General features: G+C 36.0%; 2 protein-coding genes across 4 annotated transcripts in view; one reads left to right on the forward strand and one right to left on the reverse strand.

The window, feature by feature from the left end:
* The window catches only part of KCNH5 (potassium voltage-gated channel subfamily H member 5), a 298,912-nt gene that overhangs the window by 137,050 nt on the left and 138,956 nt on the right, over window positions 1–22,906 (reverse strand). The window lies entirely within an intron of this gene.
* Window positions 13,573–13,964, forward strand: LOC116633044 (60S ribosomal protein L36a-like). The gene has a single exon (XM_032405267.1). It carries the CDS (start codon window positions 13,603–13,605, stop codon window positions 13,918–13,920), a length of 318 nt encoding a protein of 105 aa, XP_032261158.1. The 5' UTR covers window positions 13,573–13,602; the 3' UTR covers window positions 13,921–13,964.

Below are 22,906 nucleotides of genomic sequence, written 5' to 3' on the forward strand. Positions count from 1 at the left end.
GATCTAATCATCAGACAGACTTCAAAACTATACCACTCAGCTTGTATGACCTCCTTGGCAATAGGAGGAAAGCAATACAAGTCAAATGCAAGTTCTTGGTTGAGGATGGGGCAAAATACCCAAGACTACGCTTCCAAAAGTTGTGTGCCTCATGCAACTCAATGTCAGTATTTGGAGACTGTATGGTGAATATTTCCAGAAGCAGGAAGACAAAACACAGAGGTATAAGAAAAGAGCAAGACAACATCTATCTCTTACCAATGCTTCAAAAATCATTTGAGTATATTAAAAAAAAAGTGTGGGAATAAACCTTCAACTTGAACCATAGGGCTGAACACATCAGATAAAATAATGCTGAGCATGATATAAGATTTGAGGCTCAAAGAAGGAGACTCACTTCATTAAAATGGAAAAAGCCTTGGCCTCTGGGGTCAGAACAAGTGTTCTGGTGACGGCTTTGCCACCTTTGAGTGGTCTAGAATGAAACTTTTGGAGCCCCACGACTTTTTCTTTAACTGTGGTCAAATATATAGCCTCATCAATTTTTAGGACCCAGTTCTTCTTACTTAAAATAAAAAGGGTAGTCAAGATGATTTTTAGTCTCAGCTATCTCTAAAATTTTATGAATCCTTCAGTTAATACTAGTGTATGTATTTCTAAGAGCATTTTACATTTCTTTTACCTAAGAATGGTGAAAACTGAGGACATGCTGATTCTCAGTCAAGAGTCTGAGGCTCTGCAGATGACTTGTCTGGCCTGCTATACTTTGTTAGATGCACTATGATTTGTCTTACAAGAGCATAAACCCTTTCTGCCTTACAGAAAGGGAAAGCCTTTGATTTTATCCTCTAATCCCATTCGGCTGAAACTACAGACCGAAAGTCCTGCACATATTATAAGAAGATGTGCTTAGGACACTGCTGATTGTTTTAGAAGTTTTCTATTAAGGGAAAATTTAAACAAAAATTATGAAAACATATATTCCCTTTTGGACTATATCTCAGTAGATGAAATTTATTTTCTTTCAAAGCTTTGCTATGCCACCCTTGGCAGGAAAGTCATTCAACCTCTTTGGATCTCATGAGGATGAATGCTTTCTATGAAATTTGAATTATACCTAATCTGCCCATAGGCAGGTATCTGAAATAGATGATCTCTTAAGGTGACTTTAAGCTCTATGATCTCTATTTCTGTGTTGTTAAGTTGAAAACTAATTTGATATACATTCCTATAAACCTGGTCTAATAGAAGTTTAAGGCTTCCCTCAGAGAACTGTATTAGATTAATTCTCAATAGCAGATAGTGTCACTAGATATTAGAAGCAAGTATCTGTGTACATCTTCACCTACACAATAGTATCATTATTTTTTTAAATATATTATTTATTTATTTGAGAGAGAGACAGAGAGAGCATGAGCAGGGGGAAAGGCAGAAGGAGAAGGAGAGGGACAAGCAGACTCCCCGCTGAGCGCAGAGCCCGACACAGGGCTTGATCCCAGGACCCTGAGATCATGACCTGAGCCAAAGTCAGATGCTTAACTGACTGAGCCACCCAGGCGCCTCCACAATAGTATCATTATTACTTGTAGATTTCCTGAGATTGCAGAATGCCTGTCACCCATCTGCATAATCCATTTGGATCTGTGTCCTTCATACCAAAGCATATTTTTTATGCTGCAGAAAAGATCATTGACCCCCAACAGTTGGATAATATAGAAAAATAAGTCTGCTTATCTAAGAATTTCCTGAAATTGCTCTCTGATAAAACCTAAGAACTTCTTAGTCATAAAAATATCTATTTTGGGAGAGGCAAAGTCACATAGAGACTCTAATTCATCCTTAGTGCCAGCTGAAATGTACTTTAATATAGGTGATAACACCTTATAATATTAACATCCTCGAGCATATCATGCAGTGGATTGCCATGGGCTAGAAGTGGCTAGATGGCATGAGCACTGAGAAAGAGGAGATTTTCTCTGGAGTTCCAGGATCACCCTGTAGGTAACACAGGTTAGATACCTGACAACAAAGGCTACTCATGGAAGTGCAAGGTAAGAGAATTAGAGGAAAACAAAATGATAGAAATAGAAGTCAATAAATGTTATTCAATATATATTTATTAATTGATAACTTGACACCTGCCAAGCATTATTCTAGTCACTGAAGGCATAGCAATGAACAAAATAGATTTCCTCCCCTTGCAGAGCTTACATTCTAGTAGAACATCACATGGAAACCCACCCTGGAAAGGTAGAGACTGTACTGAAGAAGCTCAACTGCAAGTGAGAAGAATATCAAGAATTGCACAGCCCAGTGACAGGAAACAAGGGGAAAGTCTAGAACTAAGAGTCAGATGCGCAGAATCAAGGAAAATGATGATATGGTAGTCCAGAGAACAGCCAGGGATCACATTAACTTTTAGCCAGTGATCACACACTACGAGGCTAGGTTTTTACGGCTGGCCTAGTTCCTATTGCTCTGCCATTCTGATTCTTAAGAACCAAATCTCTACAAGGTGAGAAGCCAGGGCAGATTCTGACACCCAGACTATTTTAGTACCTGCAATGTTTTGGATATGAGACAAAACTGGCTCATTAAGTACCAAATTCTGCACATAATAACAATTCTGTGTGATAATAAATTATCCTAAATACTGTGTATTTCAATTGAATATGTAACTACCTAGGAGATAAGTGAGTAATCCATGAGTATGGAAGACAGTTGCTCAGAAAGGCATTAGGTTATGTACAAAAATTAAAAGTTGAAGGTCATAAAAGTGTCATTGATCAACTAGTCATCAAATCAATACGAGTCATCAAGACTTGAAACTAAACATGAACATTAAGCCCCTACTCCTATAACCCTATACTGAGAACACATATACACATACACACACCACAACATACACGTGCACACAGAATCTATGTATTAAGAGAAGGGGTCTCTATCCTGGTGGTGTGGGAGTGGGACAGGAAGAGTTCAGACTTGTAAGTAATAAAATTGTCATCAACTAAGAAATACGAGTGCTTCCCTTTATTGCCCTCGTGTATTTAGTAATTGCATGTGTTCAACCACCTCATACAGATTTCCTCCAACTCAAGCGGCAATGACACTGAACTAATCCAAGTTTCTTATTCCAGCAAGTTATTTTTTTAAATTTTATTTTATTATGTTATGTTAATCACCATTCATTACATCATTAGTTTTTGATGTAGTGTTCCATGATTCATTGTTTGCGTATAACACCCAGTGCTCCATTCAATACGTGCCCTCTTTAATATCCATCACCAGGCACTACCCCGCTCCCCTCTAGAACCCTCAGTTTGTTTCTCAGAGTCCATAGTCTCTCATGGTTCGTTTCCCCCTCTGGTTCCCCCCCCTTCATTTTTCCCTTCCTAATATCTTCTCTTTTTTTTTGTTTTAATATATAATGTATTGTTTGTTTCAGGGGTACAGGTCTGTGATTCAACAGTCTTACACAATTCACAGCACTCACCATAGCACATACCCACCCAGCCACCCCATCCCTCCCACCCCCCACTACTCCAGCAACCCTCAGTTTGTTTCCTCCAACAAGTTATTTTGTCTTCACTTTTATCACTACCTTCAAGCTGCATCCCTTAGAATACCTGGAAGTCAAGGTTACTAATGATTTCCACTATACCAGAACAAAAGCTACCTAACATTGGTTAACATCCAACCAATTCTAGATAGCTTTTGTCTGACCATTCGCTAAATCAGAAGCCAGAGGTGAAGTGTAAATCATCCTCCACTCTTCCTTGAAGTCTCTGCATGGAAGAACACCTTCCTTCATCTGATAGCCTGAACTAAATGAATCCACCTTTGATTTTCATTAAACACACTGAAATTAAACTCACTAAGGCTCAATAAATTTTTCAGATATTTTGAAAGATAACTCCTCTTAATTTAATTTCTAAAACTTGAGTGAATACATTCCCCTCTTTTCTACAGCTGGGAATCTATAGATAACCAAGCTTATAATCTACTCTAATGATAACTCAGAAATGGAGCAAAAGCCTTAAATTCATAATAGTGAACTTAGTAATGGAAGGAAACTTGACATTTCAGCTTTTCTTTAGTTTTAGACTCTGTTAATATATTACAAATAATATACAATTCTCATGGCTCAATTAACTCTTAAATAAGCCTTTACACTTTGGAAATGTGAAATGGGAAGGTTTTTCCTACATCTATTTTGAGATATTTTAAAGTAGTAATATTAACTGTAAATATACTTTGCTGTTCTGTTTTCTTCAGGCTCCTAGGAAATTATAGAAAGATTCTGATAACCTAGTGCCCCCAGATTTAACCTTTATGCTATCAGTATAGATTAAGGAACTCATTAGTCAACAATAATTCATTTTGCATCATGATTTGAATAAAGCAAATCACTTTCTGAGTCAGGATGGGGGCAAAGACAAATTAAGATGCTCCAAATGCAGCATCTACCTTTGCAGTCTTTTTGGTTCAGAGATAGGACACTGAAATTTAAGACAAGAAGGTTTATGTCTTTTTCTCATAAAACTTACTCCGAAGAGATAATCTTGTAAAGCTGCCTCAGCATTACTGAGAAACACCTCTTTTTGGCATGCATGGATACCCAACATTAAACCCTCCTTTCTATGAATTCCTTTAAGAGGTATAACCCTAACTCCATATACATAAAGAGTTAATTTACTCTTAAGTATAGGGAAAATAATGACCAAGGTGTGGGCATAGAAGGAAGAAATTGCTTTCATACCATAAGCTTTCCCAGTGGGCAGAAATGATGGAAATCTACGCTATGTCTTCAACCCAATAATCCATAGGTATGTCCAGAAACGGAATCTACAGCAACAGCCCCAAGAATATCACTTTCCCTAATGGCAATTCTTTTAGATGAGGAGGGGAAGGGCACAAGTCCTAAGCAAATCTGTCTTTCCATTTGAATTGTCAATAGGTCACTGAAGCTATATGCTATGAATCAATCAGAATTACCTAGTAATACAGTGAAAAAGTTTGATTCACCTTTGTCAGCAAATAGCAGGCAACTTAGATAAAAATGTTTTAGGGGTTGGGGGGGAATGCAAGATGGAGACCTACTATTGGATAGCTGCTTCAATTCTTCATTTTACATTGCCAATGAATATTGAGAATTGAGAGGAAATCCCCCATCCACCTTCCTCTTATCATGGGGAGTATCCTTAAAGGGAGAGCAGAAAGTATATTGATCCATATGTTTCAAAAGTCTTTCTGAGGTAGATTCAGAGTTCAATTTTATGATCAATATAGCATATCTTGTCCAGGCATCAACAGATGTACATAATAAGCTGCTACTTAACTCATTATAGACTATGAAGTGAATTCTTGTTTCTTTACAGGCATTCTGATCAGAATTCAAAGATTTTCAGAAACAAAGATTTTCATGAGGTCATAGGAATCCCTCTCTTGATCCTTTTGGATCCCAGCAATTATATGTAACAACCCAGTAAATAATCTCAATGAAAGATTAAAAATTATTAAAGATCATATAAATAATCTCATATGGCCACATATGAAGGATATACATAAAAACACCCTGCCTTTCTTTAGAAGAAAACAATTATTATTATTATTATTATTATTATTATTATTATTATTATTCTTTTGCTGGTAACATAAGTTTTTATTTTCATTCCAGTTAGTTAACATACAGTGTTATATTAGTTTCAGCTGTACAACCTGAAGTGTTAAATTACTATATTGTACAGCAGAAAACAATTATTGAAAGCTAAAAATTCCAAATTATTCTTCAGCAACTAAGTATGGTGACAAAAGGTCACTGTGATGCAGTGGTTAGAACTGAAAAATTTTGACCACTAACTTGCTTTATGGTGGTGGTCCTTTGTCCCACACCAACACCTAGTGTTTCAGATTTTACTTAGGCTTTACTGACATCACAAGCAAAGTGAAAATAACTAAAGACAATGCATGAATCTTTTGAGCAAGCAGTATGAGAAATAAATAGCAATAACTCTAGATTAGCATGACTTTTAGCCAGAGGTTATAAATAATGAGTAACAGATGTCTGATCCAGAGTCCTTTTATTGCATTATCTTAAGTGAAATTCAGGTTTATTTTTAAGCTCTCTTGAATCAGATACTATAAGGCAAGAAAAGTGTTTTTATTAGTGGGAAAGAAATGCTTTTCTAGATGAACCAAGTGAAAAAGATAAGACTGAAAAATTAACATGGGTGTTCATCACATACTGAAGAAAGAGGTTTTTTTTGTTTTTGTTTTTTTTTTAAGATTTTATTTATTTATTTGACAGAGAGAGAGATAGCGAGAGCAGGAACACAAGCAGGGGAGTGGGAGAGGGAGAAGCAGGCTTCCTGCCGAGCAGGGAGCCCGATGTGGGACTCGATCCCAGGACCCTGGGATCATGACCTGAGCCGAAGGCAGACGCTTAACGACTGAGCCACCCAGGCGCCCTGAAGAAAGAGGTTTTTTGATCTGAAAGACACTGGAATATTGGAAAAAATGGCATGGATGAAAAGAAAAGAGATGTAAATTTTGCCTTGAATCTAACATGGCCTTATCTGACTCAGAATGAGGCCAAGGAATAAAATCTATCACTGCCTCATCTACAGCATGGGACTATTATGAGTACTCATAAATGTCAGTAAGTTAAAAAAGAAAGAATATAGTTAGACAGAAGAGCAGCAAATGAAATATGAAACCATGCTAGCTTTATTGCTTTTCACATAATCACAAAATGCAATAATATTTTTTGCATTCCCTATTTTTCTCTTTATGTCTCTTCCCACCACCACTTCCCACACCAACTTGGCCTGGTAATTGAAACTTCCAGTTGAATCAGTCCCACGGAAATGGAGCATGGAAAACCAATACCAACCACAGCAGAAAAAAAAATCTCTAAACATTTTAACTTGGATGTTAAATTTTCTCATTTAATGAAAACTCATGAGAATAATTGGATGCTGAGTCAATGAGCCAGCAAGTATTTATTAAGCACCTGCTAAGTACACAGCATTGTCCCAGGCACTGTGGATTAATAAAAATAAATAAATAAATAAAACCAGATGTTTAGTCCTAAAGAGCATAGAATATGTTAGGGGCACAGACTAGAGAATATTATGTAAGATATTTTATCATATAATATAATAAAGAGTTACTTTCTAAGATTACATTTTAGAAAGTAAGAGAAAAAATAGTATAATGTGTGTTTTACTCACTATGATATCTAATTTCTGGTATTAAAAATAGAACTAAAAGACCAGAACAATGGTAAAAAGTACAGAGGGGAATGAGTGGATTTGATTTAAAATCCCTTATGTTGCACTAAAAGAAGGGAAAGCTACTCATTAACAGTAGACTTTGTTAAACATACATATTAAGATTTCTAGAGAAATCACTAAAAGAATAGACATAGAGATTATAACTCCCAAAATAGTCAAGGGGGAAAAAGTCAATCCAAAAGGAAGGAAGGAACGAAGGAACAAAGGAACGAAGGAAGGAAAGAAAAGAAAAGAAAGAAAGAAAGAAAGAAAGAAAGAAAGAAAGAAAGAAAGAAAGAAAGAAAGAAAGAAAAAGAAAGAAAGAAAGAAAAGAAAGAAAGAAAGAAAGAAAAAAGAAAGAAAGAAAAAGAAAAACAGAAAAATTAGAAATTGAAAGCTTACAAAGTAAGATTATAGATAGAATTTTAAAGTACTGGTAATTAAAACATATGTAAACAGACTAAAATCTTTAGTTAAAATCAAGATTGCCAAAGTGAATTTTTCAAAAATATAACAATGAACGATTTATGTGAGATTCAAAAGAGAAATAAAACACTTTTAATGTTCAACCTTTTAGGTTGAAACTTGAAGGTTAAAAATTATGTCAGACAAATATTAATCAAAATAAATCTGGTATTAATAATAGACAATAGATCCCCATTCAAAAATCATTATTAGAAATATATGCAAATACTGCTAGAGATCAAATAATATAAAAATTATTACTAGAGATATTATGAATTATTGTTAGAGATATAAGAGTTATATAATAATGTTAACTATACTGGAACTTAAAATTAAATTAAATTTAAGAAAGAAACATACAAAAAATAATAGTTATATAATAGACATTAGATGCAAAATGTGATACATAGAGTAACTACATATGGGTCAAAATGTTAATTATCCTGAGATGACATTTTAAACTTGTATGTACCTTGTAACATAGCTTCAAAATATATAAAGCAGAAATTGCCAATAGACAGGAGTTTGAAAAATTCACAAAAATGAAAGGAGATTTTAAACACATCTCTCTTAAAAACAGATTCATCAAGCAGATGAAAAAATCTTTAAAGATATTGAGCAACACAGTACATAAACCACAAAAGCTGGAGAATTTAATTCTTCTCAAAGGAATGTTAAAAATGAACCATACCAAGGCAGTAAAACAAGTCTTGACAAATTTCAAAAACACTGGCACAATGTAGAATATATTTATATATATTAGAATATGTGTACAAATACAAATATATTTATTAATGTACCTAATATAAATGTTTATTTTTAATATTTTTAAATATTTATATTAGATTATAAGTTAGCAGTCAATACCTATAAATACAGAGAACAAACTGAAGGTTGCCAGAAGGGAAGGAGAAGGGGGGAGGAGTAAAATGGGTGAAGGAGAGTGGGAGATACAGGCTTCCAGTTACGGAATGAGTAAGTCATGAGAATAAAAGGCACAGCACAGGGAATATAGTCAATGATATTGTAATAGCATTGCATGGTGATGGAGGATAGCTACATTTGTGGGTGAGCACAGCATAATGTTAAGAGAAGTTGAATCACTATGTTGTACACCTGAAACTAATGTAACATCGTGTGTCAACTATACTCAAATTTTAAAAATTCTGAAATAAATAAATAAAAATGGAAAAAATTTAGCAGTCGATAGCAAAAATAAAAAAAAAACCACTCATGCATTTAGAAATGTTAAAATAAGCTTTTAAATAACCTACAGGTTAAAGAAGAAAGAAGATATCAAAATAGAAATTGGAAAATACTTAGAACTGAATACTATCTTGTATCTAATCTAAGGCATGCAGTTTTTCACATTTTAATATCTCTGAAATCAGAATATATCTTAAAATCAATGATAACTTTCAACTATAGTTGGCCAAATGACATAATTGGCATTACCTTCACATAACGGATTGTTATTCCTGGTGACTTAACAAGAAAATTGCATCCTTCATATTCCCGTGTGCAAAACATTTAGGATCATTTAAGGAAAAAATACAAATTCTGTTTGTTCACCAAAAATGATCCAGTGGCATATTTCTGGTAAGATCAAGAGAGCACCTGGGTCAAAACTCACAGAATAGCTGTCAGCATTTTGGAAGCAAATCCCAGGAAAAATAGTAAAGCACTCTTTTTTTTTTTTAAGATTTTATTTATTTATTTGACAAAGAGAGACAGCGAGAGAGGGAACACAGGAGGGGCAGTGGGAGAGGGAGAAGCAGGCTCTCCATGGAGCAGGGAGCTCGATGGGGGGCAGGGAGCTCGATGCGGGGCAGGGAGCTTGATGCGGGGCTCGATCCCAGGACCCTAGGATCATGACCTGAGCCGAAGGCAGACACTTAACGACTGAGCCCCCCAGGCGCCCCAGTAACGCACTCTTTAAGGAATGCCTTTGATGGCACAGAGGATGACTTAATATGGACAAAAATAAAAGTCTATGACTGAATCAATGAATGATTCAGAAGAGATGGATTCTGAATGTGAAGAAGCTTAATCAATATCTTAACCAATTTGGTTATAAATATTTCTTTCACATATATGAACAAGAGCAATACGTGGCATAACTACACGTTTTTTTTAATTTTTTTTTATTTTATTATGTTAGTCACCATACATCATTAGTTTTTGATGTAGTGATCCACGATCCATTGTTTTTGTATAACACCCAGTGCTCCATGCAGTACGTGTCCTCCTTAATACCCATCACCGGGCTAACCAATCCCCCCCTCCCCCCTCCCCTCTAAAACCCTGTTTGTTTCTCAGAGTCCAGAGTCTCTCATGGTTCATCTCTCCCTCCAATTCCCCCTCCCCATTTTTCCCTTCCTTCTCTTAATGTCCTCCATGTTATTCCTCATGTTCCACAAATAAGTGAAACCATATGATAATTGACTTTCTCTGCTTGACTTATTTCACTTAGCATAATCTCCTCCAGTCCCATCCATGTTGATGTAAATGTTGGGTATTCATCCTTTCTGATGGCTGAGCAATATTCCATTGTATATATGGACCACATCTTCTTTATCCATTCATCTGTTGAAGGGCATCTTGGCTCTTTCCACAGTTTGGCTATTGTGGATATTGCTGCTATGAACATTGGGGTGCATATGGCCCTTCTTTTCACTACATCTGTGTCTTTGGGGTAAATACCCAGTAGTGCAATTGCTGGATCATAGGGTAGCTCTATTTTTAAATTTTTGAGGCACCTACACACTGTTTTCCAAAGTGGCTGTACCAACTTGCATTCCCACCAACAGTGTAGGAGGGTTCCCCTTTCTCCACAACCTCTCCAACATTTGCTGTTTCTTTCCCTGTCCATTTTTTCCATTCTAACTGGTGTGAGGTGGTATCTCAGTGTGGTTTTGATTTGGATTTCCCTGATGGCTAATGATGATGAACATTTTTTCATGTGTCTGTTAGCCATTTGTATGTCTTCTTCAGAGAAGTGTCTGTTCATCTCTTCTGCCCACTTTTTGACTTGATTATTTGTTTTTTGGGTGTTGGGTTTGAGAAATTCTTTATAGATCTTAGATACCAGCCCTTTATCTGTAGTGTTAATTGCAAATATCTTCTCCCATTCAGTGGGTTGCCTCTTTGTTTTGTTGACTGTTTCCTTTGCTGTGCAGAAGCTTTTTATCTTGATAAAGTCCCAAAAGTTCATTTTTGCTTTTGTTTCACTAGCTTTTGGAGATGTATCTTGAAAGAAGTTGCTGTGGCCGATGTCAAAGAGATAACTACATGTTTTTAAAAGTGTATAGAATCATCCAATAAGTGTAAAATAAAAATTAGGAATGGTAAGAAACCATTATGCTATAATTTATTTTTTGTAAGTGTTATACAAAATAATCCTTAGAATAAATGACGAACTGTGGTACCATATGTGGCAATTGTGTGATAAAGCTGAGAGAAAGTACTGAACACTTACAATAAAGAGATGAAAGTCTGAAAACAAATGAGCTCAGCATCCAAATAAAGAAGTTTAAGAAAATAAATGAAAAAAAAATTAAATGAAGGAAATAGCTAAGAGAAGAGCAAAAACTAGTAAAAAAGAAAACAAAAGGGGCACCTGGGTGGCTCAGTCGTTAAGCGTCTGCCCTCGGCTCAGGTCATGATCCCAGGGTCCTAAGATCTAGTCCCGCATCGGGCTCCCTGCTCAGGAGGAAGCCTGCTTCTCCCTCTCCCACCCCCACTGCTTGTGTTCCCTCTCTCGCTGTGTCTCTCTCTCTGTTAAATAAATAAATAAAATCTTAAAAAAAAAAGTGGTTGAATGTCCTGAGACTTAGCACGATAATAACATAAAGTTACATGAGGATAGTAGGGATGTGGCAGGTGAGAACATATTTTTCCATCCATCACTCTGTTCATCCATCCAGCTACTTACATTATTGCTGTTGGGGACCAGGGCTAGACACTTTGGAAGATGCGAAGTCCACGTGTATGTGTCTCTATGATGTTTGAGAAGGGTGAATTTTGCATACGTTTGCTGTACACGGTTGATTTTGTTTTATTTATTTATTTGACAGAGAGAGACACAGCGAGAGAGGGAACACAAGCAGGGGGAGTGGGAGAGGGAGAAGCAGGCCTCCCGCGGAGCAGGGAGCCCGATGCGGGGCTCGATCCCAGGACCCTGGGATCATGACCTGAGCCGAGGGCAGACGCTTAACGACTGAGCCACCCAGGTGCCCCTAAAACTATATTTCTTAAAAATAACACCTGGGTGGCCTGCTTCTCCCTCTCCCACTCCCCCTGCTTGTGTTCCCTCTCTCACTGTGTCTCTCTCTGTCAAATAAATAAATAAAATCTTTAAAAAAAAAAAAAGAAAGAAAGAAAAAAATATGATGTAGAGGGTCAACAAAACCAAAAATTGGTTCTTTAAAAAAAAAAAAGAATAAAAGTGCCTAGCAACATTGATCAAGGAAGAGAGAGAAAAGTAGAAACAAATAATAATAAAATAAAGAATAAACATAAATGAAGGCACAGCAGAAATTAACAACTGTGATGAGATGAAAACGTATGCTAATAAATTTGAAAATTCATGTGAAATGAACACATTTCTACTAAATGTAATTTAACAAAACTTATCAACATAGCAAAACTGGCTCAAAAAGAAAAAGGAAACTTATCTTTTGACACTATAAATGTTGAAAAAATTGAATCAGAATTAAAATCTTAGCACAATATCACTAAGTATAGATGGTTTTTTCAGGGACATTCTATGAAGCATTCAAGAAATATGAATTCAGTCTTACATAAAACTCCTTCAGAATCCAGAAAAATTGGGAAAAGTCCCACTCTTTATGGGGCTAGTTCACCTGGATACCCATTGCTAATCTCACGAATATAGATGCAAAATTCTCAGTAAAACATTAGCAAAAATAACTCACCAATTTATGAAAAAAGTTACACATCTACATGAAAATGATTCATAAGGACCAAACAAGTTCATTCCAAAGATGTAAGATTTAGTGTTATAAAATGTATTATTCTAGTTTACTATGTTAACAGATTAAAAGAGAAAACATGATCTTCTCAATAAATTTGTTACAAAAATTATCAGCAAACTAGAATAAAAAGACCCTTCTTTATTTAACATGATAGGGGGTATTTTTTAAAACTGTAACAAACATAATACTTGATGGTAAAACAGAAAAGTATTTCTTTTGAAAGCAGAAACAAGGTAAGAATATTCATTTTCATCACTTTTGTCACCAAATGAGGAATTCTAGATGGTTCCAATAAGACCAAAAAAAAAAAAAAAGAGTTAAAAGTGTTAGGGTTGAAAGAAGAAATATTATGTATTTTACCACATACAAAACACAAAAGAATCTATAGATAATTTTTTAGAAATGATAAAAGTTTATCACTATGATTAACCTATAAATTTAATAAAGAAACATTAATGGCTTTCCTATTCAATATCTATGAATGGTTAGAAAACATAATTTTAAAGTATACTATTATAATTCACTAATTCAACAAACATGTATTAAGTGGCCATTATGTGTCATGAACTAGTCTATGGGCTGGGACAATATAAGTTAAAAACACACATACATAAATAAATAAAGCACAAAAATTTCTGCCCATGTTAAGTTCACTATAGATATATATGTATGTATATATATAACATTATATATAATATAGAATATACACCATATATATTATATTATCATATATTATATATTTAATGTATATGTTTTTTATAAACTTAACAATAAATATATAAGACCTTTATGGAGAAAATTATAAACACATAGAAATAAATACCATGCTCCTTTCTTTCCATGCCAATAGCGCTCTCACAAACATGTTGAATGTTCCTAAAACCCGCCGGACTTTCTGCAAGAAGTGTGGCAAGCACCAGCCCCACAAAGTGACACAGTACAAGAAGGGCAGAGATTCTCTTTATGCCCAGGGAAAGCAGCGTTATGACAGGAAGCAGAGTGGCTATGGTGGGAAGACTAAGCCAATTTTCCGGAAAAAGGCTAAAACTACAAAGATTGTGCTGAGGCTTGAATGTGTTGAGCCCAATTGCAGATCTAAGAGAATGCTGGCTATTAAGAGATGCAAGCATTTTGAACTGGGAGGAGATAAGAAGAGAGAGAGCCAAGTGATCCAGTTCTAAGCTTCATATTTTGTTAATATTATGAAGACAATAAAATTTTGAGGTTATGTTCACTTCAAAAAAAAAAAGAAAGAAGAAATACCATGCTCAATATCATGAAATACCATTTCTCTAACAACTGATCTACAGTTTCAAGGTAAAATCAAAATATCAACAGGTTGTAGGTATTCCTAGGTGTGTGTACATAAATTTGCTTGGTGATTCTAAAACTGGAAGAGAAAAATGCGAAGAAGGGTCATACATTCCAAAATGAGCAGCACCAGACTGAAAGATTTGCCTTACTTTATAATAATATTAATTATAAACTTCTACTAACAAAAAGCAACAAGTAAATATTGGAGAGGCAGCGTAGTATCCAGAGCCAGACTGCCTGAGCTCAAACTTTGGGTCTGCCACTTTCCAGATGTGTGACTCTGGAAAAGTTAAGCTTTTGTGCCTAAGTTGCCCACATCTATAAAATTAGGGTAATAAGAGTAACTTCCTTATAAAAATTAAGTGAGTTAATCTTTATAAAACTCTTAGAACAGCAACCGGCACATAGTAAGTACTATACATGTATTTGATAAACAGACAGTGTGGTAGATATATGGAAAGACAGATAACTCCATCAACTGCGTGCGTTTATGAAAGCTTGATGTATAAAACAGGTGACACTGCAGATGAGTTGGGGGAAATGAACAATTCGATAAATGGTACTAAAATGTCCAGATCTGGGAAAATGAAAATAATCCCTACCTCACATCTTTTTTTTTTTTTTAAAGATTTTATTTATTTATTTGAGAGAGAGAGAGACACAGCGAGAGAGGGGACACAAGCAGGGGGAGTGGGAGAGGGAGAAGCAGACTTCCCGCTGAGGAGGGAGCCCGATGCAGGGCTCAATCCCAGGACCCTGGGATCATGACCTGAGCCGAAGGCAGATGCTTAACGACTGAGCCACCCAGGCACCCCTCCCTACCTCACATCTTAATAAAAAATGCATTTTAGATCTGACTAGGGTTTAAATCGAAGTGGAAAAATATTTTAACATTCAGAAGGAAATATAGGAGAGTATTCCTAAGATCTCAAACAAGACAGCAAAAGCACAAACCATGAAAGATTGGTTTGACTACATTAAATGAAGATCTGTTCCTAAGATACCATAATGAAGGTAGCAGAGTGGTGCAGGGGAAGTTTGCTGGCCCATAAGACACCACAATGAAAATGAAAATATGCGACACACTGGGAGAAGATATTTGCAACTAAAGATATATCCAGAATATAGAAAAAATAACTAGGAATCAATTAAAAAGACAAACAACCAAATGAAAATGAACAGAAGATTTGAAAAAGTCTATTATAGAATAAGAGACATATGAAATGATTCTCATCTTTAAAAAAAAAAAAATTTAAAATTCTGATTAGTAATCAGGGAACCTAACTTTTTTTCTTTAAGCTGGGTGGTAGGTGCATTTTGCTGCTTTGATACTGTACATATATTTGATAGACACTCTTTAAGTACATGATGTATCACATGACAAAAACAATTTTAACAAAGAATACTTGTAATTTCTACCCTCAGCAAAATGCATAATACTTTAAAAAATACATGTAGGGGCACCTCAGTGGCTCAGTTGGTTAAGTGTCAGACTCTTGTCAGGTCCTGATCTCAGGGTTCTGAGTTGGAGTCCCCTGTGGGGCCCCATGCCCAGTGTGGAGTCTGCTTGTCCCTCTCCCTCTGCTCCTCCCCCTCTCTCTTGAATAAATAAATAAAATCTTAAAAATATATATATATATGTAAACAGATGTTTATTTTATAATCCATATGCAGCTTATTTTATTTTGTTGTGCTAAGAACACTGAACATGGGACCTAGCCTCGGAACAGATTTTGAAATGGCATTTCTAGACGCTTCTACAACTGCTACACAATGTTTCCATCTTGCAGAACTGAATCTTGCTAACAAACCCTTATAAAGTTTCATGAAACTTTTTTTTACTTGCACATTTATTTCTCCCCTCTTGGAAACTGTGACTTAATGACCTCTCTAACACTGAAGTAGGCTGAGTCTGATAGAGGGAGTATGGTATATTTTTTAAGAAGCCAATTCTGTAGTCAGAGAAATCTGACTCTGCCACCAGTTAGCTGTAGGACTTCAGACAAATCACTTAATTTTTCCTTGTTCCAATTTTCTCATCTGAAAAAAATGTGGATAATAATATCTATTTCATAAGACTGTTATAAATACATTTATGAAAATTATGTGGTTTTCCATAAATTATGAAAATTAGAAACAGTGTCAGACCCATAACTAGGGCATAATAAGTAGTTGTGGATAAGAGCAGAATACTGTAGTCCTCTGATTATATTCCAAATGAAAGAAGTGACCTCCCTTCTTCCTCGTCACAACACCCTTGTGTTCCTGTCAAAAGATGGAGTCCTCAAACCACTACCTCTACCACATACACCCATACCCACACCCACACACTCCTCTACTACTAAATCTTACTCCCCTCCTGGTTTCCATTTTGCTAAAAATCTTCTCAGGATGAGAATGTGGCAAGTGTTTATTTTGAAAATTGGGTTTCTCCCAGAGGGGGAAGGAATGGGACCCAACTCAGAGTCTGCCCCTTTAGAAATAAGAAGGGACCACTCTTCTGAGATTGAGGGAAAGATGGGCTGAAAGGCAGACAGTGAAAGTGAATGCTGGGTACCATCAATCTTGTACTTTGCATCTCTGGACCCCAGTTTAATTGAAAAGCTTGGTCAGCCAACATGTATGGTCCTCTTCAGTACTAGCACTCTATCAGCCCATGTAGGATGCTGACTCACTGCAAGCTCAGAAAAAAAATAATTTAGAAGTGGCAGGGAATGTGCCAGGGGATCAGTGATAAATAAAGAAGAAGATTATTCCACAATGACAAAGACGAAACTGGACTGCATCATTCATATGGCCCGAAGAAGCAGCTAGAAAAATAATGACTAGATTGATGGATGGTTGGCTTCATTGCTAGGGCTATCAAAGTTATACAGAATGTATGATTACTAAAGCTATTATAAATAGTTTAATACTAAAAGTTGATCTTATGTCATATCTAAATAATTTCATTATATTATAAATAATATTTATTTATTTTTCAGAAAATATTGATTGTGAGATCATAGGTTTTTTCCTTAAATGAAAAAAGTCATTCTTATATCAATTTATTAAGGAGCTATAAAACATTTATGTGAAATTAAGAGAGCATGGCTTTTGAACATGTCAGAAATGATGGCATCCCTATAAGATTACCCCAAGACTACTCCTTGATGAAGTCATTACAAATGCAACTTCCTCAGAAATGTACATCATCTTCATCAAGAATGCAAGTAAATCAAAAAATAGCTGTTTCCACATGGGCATATAAATAATTTTAGTCTAAGTTAACTCTTTATACATCAAGAATGAAATTACCAGAATATTTTCTCTTAATCACTGTATGTGTTTTTCCTTCATCAGCACGGCTCTGCTGTTTTACACAAGTGAAGGGTCTCCACACTGAATTCAGTCATATGATGCCACTTTTATGCTATTATTATAGACTCAAAAGCAGATGAAACCTAGTTAGAAGTAGCCTAATTAATTTGACTGGAGGGGGTATTATGTTTGATTCTTGCCATCCAACCAGAGAGATCCTCTCGTCTTCAGCAAAATTGCACCTACACATAGAGCCCCAGCCCTCCCCCCGCCCCCCCCCCCCCCCCCCGTCCTCTGTGGTTTCCTTATAAGCCACACCATCTCTGATCTGGAGAAGCTGCCTTGGGTCACCTCACACATGCATACACACATACACACACACACTTCACAGAAACTAAGCCCTCATCAAAGGTGCAAAATCATCTTTCTTTTAGTCAGGTTTATCATTTCTCATAGTTTTCACAGATGATATACTGAAGTTTAAGTGGCTGCTAAAGATAACCACTAGCCTTTGATAAAATAAAAAGTGCTGAGTTCCCACCTTGGATGTACATCTCACAATTCATTTTCCCCTACCACAAGCCAAATGGAGGTCTTACATCTGAAATTTGATTATGTCTGACTTCCACAAAGCTTACCACCAATAGTAACCATTAGCTTACATGTAAGAGCTTTGCTTTTCAGGGAAAAAAAGTTTAAAAGAGAATGGAACTAACTTAGATTATGATGTAAAGAATATTCATTTATAAAGTTTAAATTTTACCCCACCATTGATCTAGATGTGTTTCTGAGTATATTTTTTTTGTTTACAGAATCAGAGCTCTGGAGGGGTCACTGAGAAGTCATCAAGCCAATCACTGGGGTTCAGATGGAACTGTACCCAAACTAGGTTAAGAAAAAAAAACTACCCCCCTCCTGATGAAGTCCCAATAAGTAGCCACAACTTCCCTTCCTTTCCTCTCCCCAAATTTCAAAACCTCACCAGTTCCTCAGATCTTTTTGGAATATACAATGAAGCCTCTTTTGTTTTGTTTCAGCTTTGGTAACATTTGCATAATAACCCTGATACTGAAAATTATTAATGAAGATAGAAAATAATGAGGCACAGAGAATAAGGCCATAGAAAGTGAGCATTATGCATGTCTGCCATGAAAGTCACTCCCATCCTGGCCTTAATCTCACAATGACCCCACGATGAAAGTTTGGATTCTTTCTACCTTATTTTTCCTGTCCTTGCTAAGATTACTTTTCCTCTCTTCTCCTTCACTTTGGGGGAAAAACACAAGATGACAGATGTTAGGTAAGAGTCCTGGATTCTCCCAACAAAAAGGAAGTCATGAAATCATGAAGTTGCTAAAGGACAGAAAATTATTCGGTGGCATGTGTTCATTTGCTGTCAAAATTCCTGTTAGCTTTCCCACTCTCCAGTAAATGAGGCCAACTTCCCACTCTGGGAAGCAATGTCAGCAGAGGGGAGAGAAGTGTGGTGCAGCCAGCTTCCAGGCTGAGCCAACCATGTCTAATTCTCCCAGGCCCTCAGTCACACTCACTTGCTACATCGCAAGGACCCACAGAGTGCTTTTCTTTCTTTCTTTCTTTCTTTTTTTTTTTTGTGCTTTTAAATAGGCTCTCCATGGCACGATAAAAGAGAAACATGTTCAGTAACAGTTACTGAGATGGGCGGAAACTGAGGCGGGAACCAGGCCCACTTCTCATCCATCCGCCACCCACGCAGAACATGACAGCGTTGCCTCCTGCCTATTGCTCTGCTTCTTCCACATGGTTGGAAAGCTGCCTTCCTTACTCAAAAAGGTAACACACCTACTGTAAAACTACGTGAGCTCCCTTCACGGACAAGGACTACAGTTTTATTCAACCTCATAGTTTGTTTTTTCAATTTTTCTCCAGTATTTTAATATCTTGAGTGCATTCATTCATTCATTCATTCATTGTCATTCATTCACTGAGAGTCTAACGACTGTCAGACACCATGCTCGGTCCTTGTTAGGAAATGATGAGCAAACCTACACATTCCCTGTGTTCAGGGGAGCTTACAATCTATCCAGTGGGGAGGATGAAATTAAAAGTCACACACGTGACCTTTGTATGTGGATGTGTGTCATCACAGACATATATATACTTGGTGCTGGGAGTTTATTAAAGGCTGAGATGACCTGAGTTGGAAGGTCAGAGAAGACTTCCAATGAAATAGTGATCAAGTTGAGATGTAGAGGAAACATAGAAGCTCATTCCGTAACAAAGCCACTTTCCTCTCTTTGACACAAATCTATATTTCACTTGAGTCAACACTGCCCATAATTTCCATTAAGAATGAGAAAAATCCATCTCCTCTTTTAAAGAAAAGGTTGGATACTGAAAATGTAAGACCTGCCTAGTTCTCTGTTGAACAATAAACAGAACACAGCTAGGCTTTTCCCCTTTGCTTTCCAACTGAAATTGTTAAACTCATAAATATTAAAAGAACAGACCACCCTTCACATATAAAAGTCATGTTGTTCACCCACCATAAGTAGGATACAAATTAGAGAGTTTGGGCTTTTTCTTTTCTTTTCTTTCTTTCTTTTTTTTTTTTTTTTTGAGATAGTGAAAGAGAGGGTGTGCAAGAAAGGGGCAGGGGCAGAGGGAGAGGAAGTGAGAGAGAATCTTAAGCATGCCCAGCACAGAGCCTGACTGGAGGCTCAATCTCACAACCCTGAGATCATGACCTGAGCTGAATTCAACAGTTGGATGCTTAACCAACTCAGCCACCGAGGTGCCCCTCTTGGGAACTCTTATTTTTGGTAACATCAATATTCCTTCTCATTTCACTTTCCCCATGAAGGTACATGAAAGGTACATGTTTGTAAAGACTGTTTACTGGATTGAACAGGAATCAGAATCCAACTCAGTTCAAAATACTTTCTAACACCTTACCTAAGGTATTTCAAAACAAAACTGTGTCCTTCATTGGACACTTACAACACCATCTCATTTTTTCCTGAATTTTTTGTTAAGCCCCATTGTTTTTTCTTAATCTTACAGTCTGAATCCCTTCTTGTAATTCTGACAATTTCCCACATGTACAAAACCTAGATAAACAGAGGTCTCTCTTTAATTATTTAATTCTGCTGCCTTGATTTTCGTTAGCATAACATCCGGCATGTTGGCTTGGATGCACAGTCTCAGGAAAACTGGAAAAATTAATCAGGCTCAGTGACAAAGATCCTGTGTTTCTCATCTATATAGAAACATAAAATATGGCCCAGTCATACCTGGAGTGTTTTAGGAGTGATTACAGGGAAGCAACATAGATCTTGTCCATTACTCCCCCTTGTTTATGAGGCCTGTCATTCTATCAGAGCAGAAAATGAAATAAGTCTGCAATGATTTGTCTTCACAGTACCACGCTGTTTCCTAGTTTATCATGCTTTTTATTCACTCCCACATGATAGTCTCGTTGATGGTTTCATGCTATTCTTAAAGAAAGGGCAACTCCCAAGGTTATATAACAAGGGGCCGGGAATCCAAAGAGATCAGTATTCAGGACAAGAAACCAAGAAGCTGCAATCCAGGAATGCCTACAGGGTAGAAAAACTGGGAACCGCACTGAAGCAAAGAGTTTGAGTAACAAGTATCAGAAATTAAAAGCAAATAAGACCTCAATACTAACTGACATCTTTTTATCATTTCCTGCTCATTTGTTTATTTTCTGTAAAGCAGGAAGCAGTTTTCAAGTCTGGGTTTCCTGGCTGAGTGTCAAATGATAGGCACAAAGTACAGCAGCATCTGAAACTTGCTCTGGCCCATGTCCTACATAACAACATCATATACAACTCAGTAATCAACTAATAATCAATGCTCTCTTGCTGTTAGATTTCCATGAGTGCATTGTGCAAGATGGAAGTCACCTACCACAATGCTATCTTCAAAGTATTGGGGAATATGTTCTTAGATATCCCAAGGGTATCCTTGATACTCCATATGAATCTATCACCTAAGACCTTATATAAACAATTTTCAAACACGGTTAAGTATACAAACTACACAAACTCTTGGGGGTAACATATTCCATATGTTCACAACTTAGCTTGTATTAAAGTACCATATCTCATTTTATCTGACCTGAAAAAGAGAAAAGAAACCAATATTTATTAAGCATCAAATATGTAGTAATAGAAGGCTGTGTGTTCATTCTTCAACCTCATTCCATCTTCACAAGACTGCTATGATGTCCATTTCACAGGTTAGGAAACTAAAAGTTTCAATGAGGTAGACTACTTGGTTAATAGTCAGGGGAGCAGAGATTTAACAGACAAGTCTCACTTCCAAATATCTGCCTGCCTCTTGTTCATATAAAAAGTGCCTCCTGAGTTCCTAGTCAAGATGGTGGTCTTAGAACATGCTATAGTCTCTCCTTCCCACCCCAAATTCCTAGAAATTACAAAACAGCTTATTGAAACTTAGATGAGGATCCCTTAGCAATCCTAGATTCAAGGAAATTATTGGGAATCCCTGCAAGATGGGAGACAGTATCTAAACAAAGAAGGAAAACAAAGCTCCAACATCCAGACAAATGGACTGGAACTCAACAGCTATAAATACAAAATGATTGCTAATGATGACAACAACAAAAGAATAACAACAGCATGAAACAAATTCTAGATGATGTCAGCATGATAGTCGGGATTTTGGGAAGGAAAAAAAAATTGAAAGAATTCTGTAGTTCTTTTCTTGGACAAGATAGAACAACATTGTAATTCTGAGCCATGTTAAAAATATATACATATATGTTAAAATATATATAAATCGGACATACATATATATGTAGTCTTTCAAAATACAAAATTTTGTATTTTAAATATATGCAATTTATTGTATGTCAATGTTGAATACAACTATTTTTAAAGGGGGTTAAGTGTGTGCATTAAAAATTTAGAATGCCAAGAGAATTATTTAGCTTCCAAATCATTAAAGGGGAAGTAAATAAACACCTATGACAACACCAAACACAACAAGACAGTCAATTCCACAAAAAGCAAAAAAGGGGGTGGGGGAAAGAGAAGAAAGCATAGTAAACACAAATTAATTCCTATGAAGCAAAATTCAAATTAAGCATAACTATACTAAACTCAAAAGGCAAAGCAAAAATTTAAACTCACAAATAAGACAATTTTAAATAACTCATGTATTAAGGAATAAATTTAAAGACAAAGTAGAAACACAAAATATAACAATAATGAAAATATAGCATATCAAAACCTGTGGGGTATGCCCAAAGAGATTCTCAGAGGGAATTTTCAGCAACAGGTATATTTAATAGAAAATAAAAATATTAACCTAAAGAATTGATGTTATTAAATTGAAACAGTAATCAATACAATCTACCTCCTATCTCAATCTTCCATTAAAGATAAAAACAAAATAAACTCAAAGAAAATACAACGGTGAAAGTTTAAATTAATAAGCTAAGTTACATTAATAACTTAAACTAAATTAAAAGTTTAACATCAGAATGGATGTCACAGACAACTTTTGTAAGGCAAAAATAAAGTA

The sequence above is a fragment of the Phoca vitulina genome, unplaced genomic scaffold, assembly GCF_004348235.1.
Source record: "Phoca vitulina isolate PV1807 unplaced genomic scaffold, GSC_HSeal_1.0 scaffold7, whole genome shotgun sequence".
NCBI classification, from domain to species: domain Eukaryota; kingdom Metazoa; phylum Chordata; class Mammalia; order Carnivora; family Phocidae; genus Phoca; species Phoca vitulina.